Raw genomic sequence first — 6883 nt, forward strand, 5'->3', positions numbered from 1 at the left:
CTAGTAGTATATTAGCAAGCTGATAGGGATTCATTCAAAGACGTTTCATATGTGGTATTTGAAGCTTGTAACAGTCATTAATGTATCATTATCATTTCAGTTTTTCAGTGACTCTTTCAGTAAAGAGTCCTGCGTAGAGCCGCAACATTGGTTCTGTTATTAAATCAAAACATGACTGGTTGGTTCCTCTGTCACTTACCAGTTAAACCAATGCATTAAGGCATATTTAAGATATAGAAATAGACAAAACATGACATATATAATTTTTTGTTTCGCAGAAATCTTTAGACCTTATCTGAAGCCCTTGTAGACCTCGAGGGTCTCAGTTTCTTAGCCTCTGCCTATCTGAGAAATTACAATAATGAAAGCATATCACCTTTTTAACCTTTACACAAACACCAGCATGCATTCATCCCACTGACTATAAAGATAAGAGCACCAGCACTGGATCCAGTCCAAGTCCATAGTTCAGTCATCCTAATAAAACCGCAGCGTCTGCTGGCGGGTGTGAGTAAAATATTCGTCTGGAAAAAATATGTTCCTGTTTCCTCTCCATTCATTCAGGTGACAATGCAGCCAGGTGTGACCACGACCTAAACTGAACCTTACCTGCGTGAGAAAGGGAAACAAAGATGTCATCCTGACTGATATCCAGCTGTTTCGGGGACAAACTGAAGAGCTTTGGTTCCGTTCCTTGGCGGGTCTGAGGCTTTAAATGTGTAATGGACGAGATCTGGCGGAGAACAAAGGCTGAGCTGGGGTCAGTCTCTCTTCTTACAGCCCTGCTGTTATTTCTCATCTGCATCAGGCCTTCATCAGCTGAGGATCACGCTCAAGTAAGTAATGCCGAAGTCATTTATTTTAATTTTCAAAAAAGTAGTAGTGAAGTTTTCCTTGGAATGTTTTTTTTTTCATTCTTCAGTCTTTTGTGCTCTGATAACAAAAGTATTTCCATTCCAGACGCCTGAAAGCAGCGTCAGCAGCTGTGATCAGAGCCAACGTGAGTACACTCAAGCAAAACTTATGCCGCATAAAATATACAGACAGCACATACCTTATATAGAATGTGCTGATTTATGTGAGAGTTTTACTGATTTTTCAAAATATCTGCATAATTCAGATGTAAACAGAGAGATTCAAAGTGGTTTGGTGTGAAATGATTCAAATGTCTTCACAGTGGTGGTGATGGGAACCAGGGGTCACCATGACTACAACACAGATATAGCTGTTTTATTTACTATCTAGAACCACCAGTGAACCTACATAAGTCTGCTGGGATGTTGATGATGGTAAAATAGTGGAAAACCCAAGTAAAATAACTTGTTTGGGAACTACGTTGCCTGCTCTTTATCCACCATGAATAGATGTGAAGCTATAAGTTTTATACCGAAACCTTCTCAAAAGTACCATAAAACAATGTATCAGACATCAGACAGTGTGTTCCTAACTATTTCATTAAATAGCTTTTGGTCTCACTGTATTTGGATAGTCCACTATAGTCCATTATACACTCACCAGCCACTTTATTAGGTACAATTGCTTGTTCAATCGTACAATTAGTTCAATTGCTTGGTAACACAAACAGCTAATCAGCCAATCACACGGCTGCAACTCACTGCATTTAGGCATGTAGAGGTGGTCAAGACGACTTGCTGAAGTGCAGACCGAGCATCAGAACGGGGAAGAAAGGGGATTTAAGGGACTTTGAACGTGGCGTGGTTGTTGGTGCCAGACGGGCTGGTCTGAGTATTTCAGAAACTGCTGATCTGCTGGGATTTTCACGCACAACCATCTCTAGGGTTCACAGAGAACGGTCCGAAAAAGAGGAAATATCCAGTGAGCGGTCAGTTGTGTGGATGAAAATGCCTTGTTGATGTGAGAGGTCAGAGGAGAATGGGCAGACTGGTTCCAGATGATAGAAAGGCAACAGGAACTCAAATCACCAACCAGAATCTCTGAGGAACGTTTCCAGCACCTTGTTGAAAGTATGACACGAAGAATTAAGGCAGTTCTGAAGGCAAAAGGGGGTCCAACCTTTTACTAGTACCTAATAAAGTGGACGGTGAGTGTAGATTATCTACAGATTCTCAAATTGTCAACAAATTATCTGTTGAAACTCAGTAGATTCTAAGCAGTGGTGGGGTTAGGGTTAGGGCTAGGACCAGAGTGAGCTGGGTTTAAGTATTGGGCTGAGGTTAAGGTGAGGGTTATGATTAGAGCCAGGATTAGAGTTAAAGAAAATTCTTGTATTTAGTAGATATTTAGTTGAATGTGACTTAAAAGTGAATGAAGTATCTACAAAGCAAAGCGTTGCCCTTTCAGTGAGGGAGCTTTTAGAGGTGGACGTCTGGTTCCTATCACCACCACTATGAATAATTCTGACTCTGGAAGTTTCTCTAGGACGGAGCATTTCACACCAAACTGCTCTGAATGAACTTTTCAGAGTTTTGATCCCTTTTAGATTTATTATAGTTTCAGCTTGTAAGTCAAACCAAATAACTTTGGTGCATTTTGAGCGTGCTCTGCTGTCTGTTCATGCATCTGTTACAGTTAATCTGACTCATTCTGGTCATTTTAGCCTTTGGCCCCCCGTCTGCTCCATACACTTCTCGGATTGGCTCCCACAGCATCACTTTGAGCTGGACTCCTCTGAACTGCACTGACGTGCTCTACATTCCCCAATGGACTGGACCCAGACAGGGTGGAGTGTGGACGCAAAAAGAGGTGGGATGTGGGCGCCTTTACGCTCAAGAGATGCGTTTGAATGAATTTGATATGGGCTTCAGTAGAACTGCCCATTTCATTCTCCTCTCAGAGAAAACAGTGCGGCTTTGAAAGGTTACATTTCGGGCCATATGATTCATTTGTCCCTTAAAGGGGATGTCCAAATTTTAAAAAATCTCTGTATAAAGAAATGGTTAAGTTGTAAACACTCATGCAGGTGCTTTGGTGTCAAATGCTCTGAGGTAAAGAAACTTACCAAGTGAGAATTGTTAACAGTGGTGGTGATAGCAACCAGAGGGTTTAATGGCTCTGAAAGAAACAGGTATGACATAAAATAGTTATAAACACATCGGCACATCATTTTATGATAGTTCTAAGAAGATTTTGGCTTAAAATGTAGTTTAAGGATGGCAAAGGGATACATGCAGGGCACTGTGAGGTAAAATTGTCCCCAAAGAAAAAAATTATTTCAGATTTTTTTATTGATCATCATCAATATTCCATATAAAACTCAGAAGACATGGTGGTTTTGGACAGTAAATAAAATGGCTAGATTTGTTTCTTTAGAAGTTTCTCTGATGTTAACCATTAAGTATTCAACCCATTCTGAATTACTGTTTATATCTCACTGAATTATGCGCAAATTTTTAAACCTTGGTGGAATTCCCCTTCCTCAAGACTGCACAGACAGCAATATCCAAAATATGCATTTTTTTGCATCCACTGTCATATTTCTGCTAAGTTACAAAAAGCAGTTATTTGTTTTAACCTCTTAATCTTTTAACTTAAGCATAACTCAGCCAGTTTGCACTGTAGGCCATGTAGGCGCTGGATTATAATAAACTTTAGAATGTAATAAGCCTGGAATTTTAGGAGGTTAAACAAACCTGTCTTTACCAGCGGTGGATGAAGTACGCAAACCATGCACATGAGTTAAAGCAGAGAGCATTCCTCCACTAAAAGTAGAAGTTCCTCCCTTTAGACCTCCACTTGAGTAAAAGTACTAAAGTATTTACCTTCAAATGTACTTAAGTATAAAGTAAAAGTACTAAAAGAGGAATTCTGGCTCTGATGTCCTGTTATCATTTTTATAACCAGACTGGCTTCATGAACTCATTTCAGGTGAAAGTCCTCCAGCGTCTCTCTTGGTAAACCAGTCTTTTAATAGAACGTCATTAATTAGTGACGCTGACGTCTATTAAAATGATCAGAAGCACAAAACACTGAAGGTAAACAGTTTCCATCAGGGAGAACCGAGTGGCTCTGAAATCACTTTTTACACACAAGCAAAGTTTCAGTTTCAGATTTATTTACAACTTAGTTCCAAGTTTAAGTTGAATAAAAACTGGCTTTAAACTCAGGATCACAGATGAGCTCCTTTACTATGTTGATCTGTAGGCGTCTGTTCATAAACATAAACCAGCCCAAACTCATTTACTATAAAATGAAATGGTGTTTGTAGAAATTCAGAAAAAAGCCGCGTCAGTCTCGACTGCATATGTGGACATATTTCTATATTGTGCTCTATTTACACAAAGTTAGGTTAGTTCATCATTTATGTTGAACAGACTCTCCCAAAGTTTTACGCTGCTGCGCTGACGCTGAACCGCGTGCTGCACTGGGTCGGTCTGACCAACAGGTCAAAACCAGCTCTAAACAAAGTGACCGCTGGGCCCTGATTGGTGCTCTGGCTTTGCGCTTCTTTCGTTTTGACATGTTACGTTTTTATACACACAAAAACCAAAAGGAACGACAGATTTCTCAAAATGTAGGAGGAAAAAGTCGATATTAGACTCTGAAATGTAGTGGAGTGAAAGGAAAAAGTCGCCCAGAACGGAGAAACTTCAGTACAGATACACCAAAAATACTAAAGTACAGAAACTAATTACATTTACTCAGTTACTCAGTTACTGTCCAGCACTGGTCTTTACTTACATATTGCTACTGTCCAAAGAAAAACATGCATCATTTTTTATTTTTCTACATCATTTGAACACAGCAGCTACCCTTTATATTGTGGTATATTTATTGATGATTATATTGATATATATATTTGGTGTTTAGACCAATAGAAATGCTCCAAAATCACTTTAGATAAAAGGCTTTTTTGCACTGTTACATTAATATTTAAGAATTTTTTTTCCTTCTTCTTTTGCCTTCTATAAAGTTACTCTTTTGGAGATGCTTGTTTTTCTTTGGGCAGCAATGGTTTCACAAATAAACTAATACTTGAACTTCCTCTGTAGAACGTCAGAGAACCCACGTACACGGTGGAGAACCTGCAGCCATTTTCACTGTACAAGTTCAGGATCTGGGCTGTGGTATCAGAGACATACACCTGTTCGCCAGAGAGCCCCCTGTACAGAACCGAGCCGTTTGGAGGTACTAACACCGTTTACACTTAGACCCGATTGTCAGAGCCCAGCTTTTCAAAATGAGCATGTTTCTTTAACATGCTACACAGAAAGCCAATCAGATCCCACCATTTTATTTACACACACCAAAAACTTTATCTCCTTGTTGTGATGTCAGCACTCCTTCAGGTGTATAAACCACGTTTTGGCTAAAAGTACGGTGGCCCAGAAAGTCAAAATTCAACAGCATTTAAGAGGCAAACAAAGACATGGCAACTAAACAACATTAAAGGGCCCATATCATGGAAAACTGAATATTTCTGCTGTCGGAAACAAACCTTCTATCTCTATTTTTGTCGTTTTTCGTTTTTTGACCAGATTGGAAAATGCCTGGTCCCCTTTACATTGTGTGTAAATTTCCTGATGAATTGACCAAAAGAACCGGCCCAAAATGACTTATGGAAAAAAGTCTGGTTCCAGTGATTTACATTAAAAGTAAAGTAAACCCAGCCAATGAGAACACAACTCATTACCTATATTTACCTATGTCTTAATTTACCATTTACCATTTACCATTTACCAATGTCTTAAAGGCAGAGTAACAAAAACAGCCTGTTTCTTCTAAGGGATAAAGAAAGGTTGGAAAGGTCATGTATGAATGAATAATTACCATTTTCTGTACGTAGCACACAAATGTTATGTGTATATACATACATACGTACATATATATATATATATATGGGGGGTGCTGGATCCTATCCCAGCGGTCATCGGGCGGAAGCAGGATACACCCTGGAAAGGTCTATCTATATATATATATATATATATATATATATATATATATATATATATACATACATATACACACGTGAATTTCCCCGCTGTGGGACTAATAAAGGATTATCTTATCTTATCTTATAATATTTTTGTGGTATGTTTTGTATATATAAGTAGAGAAAATTAAATAGAAGAAGAACACTTCTCTGAAATAAAGGTAGTAAACTGTCACTGGTCACTGGGTCAGTGTCCCTCTTGTCACTGGGGTGGAACCCTCCATCTCAGTGCCTTTAGTCAGGGAACATAACTGAACCATAATCCACTGAAATGATCTGTTCTAAGCTGGACTGACTCCACACACCCCGCCTCGCCTCGCCTCCAGGCTTCTACTCTACTGCTCTGTTTTAAAACATTCGGTTATGAAAAGGAACAAATACCAACTTTTCACCTGGAGGAACTGATTTAAGCTTCACAATCAGACCTTAGAACCACTGGAGAACCTTTGAGGGACCATTTACACAGTTTGTACCTTGATGGATGAAAAATGTACCTGAACAGAACCTTCATTTCTCACAGTGTAGGATATGGGCTTCTTAAGGCAGAACACAAGATAAGGAATGAACACATAAACCGTGAGGCAAAACAGAATAATATTAAGCGAGACAGCAACATTACCATCAGTTACCTGGAACTGAACTTGTGTTTGTTGTATGGAGCTGCCAGCTAATCTAATAAGCTTAACATTGCTTTATCCTTTTAACGTTGCCGTGTTCTTTCTCATTATATTTGTTTTTTGCACTTGAATGTTTGCGTTTTGCCTTAACCCCTTAAATGGCCAGGTCCACCCTGTAACGGGGGGGGGGGAGAGGAGGCGGACGCATACGTGGAGATAAGTGAGATTTATTATGGGCAAATCCAGGGTCATAGTCAAGACGGTCCAGGGTCATAGATCCAACACGTAGAGATTGCGGGACTGACATGACAATAAAGAGTACTGAACCAAACACTACGAGAACACAATACAACCA

At 39.4% G+C, this 6883-nt stretch overlaps 1 protein-coding gene across 2 annotated transcripts in view; it reads left to right on the forward strand.

The window, feature by feature from the left end:
• Positions 1-517: 517 nt before the first annotated feature.
• ros1 (c-ros oncogene 1, receptor tyrosine kinase) overlaps positions 518-6883 on the forward strand; it is a 43023-nt gene continuing 36657 nt past the window's right edge. For both annotated transcript variants that reach the window (XM_037541828.1, XM_037541829.1), the window contains exons 1-4: positions 518-836; positions 961-1000; positions 2579-2724; positions 4971-5106. In XM_037541828.1, coding sequence (XP_037397725.1) covers positions 723-836; positions 961-1000; positions 2579-2724; positions 4971-5106 — 436 coding nt within the window. In that variant the 5' untranslated portion in view covers positions 518-722. The remainder of the gene's footprint in view (positions 837-960; positions 1001-2578; positions 2725-4970; positions 5107-6883) is intronic.

This window comes from Pygocentrus nattereri, chromosome 10, assembly GCF_015220715.1.
Source record: "Pygocentrus nattereri isolate fPygNat1 chromosome 10, fPygNat1.pri, whole genome shotgun sequence".
Classification (NCBI taxonomy): Eukaryota; Metazoa; Chordata; class Actinopteri; order Characiformes; family Serrasalmidae; genus Pygocentrus; species Pygocentrus nattereri.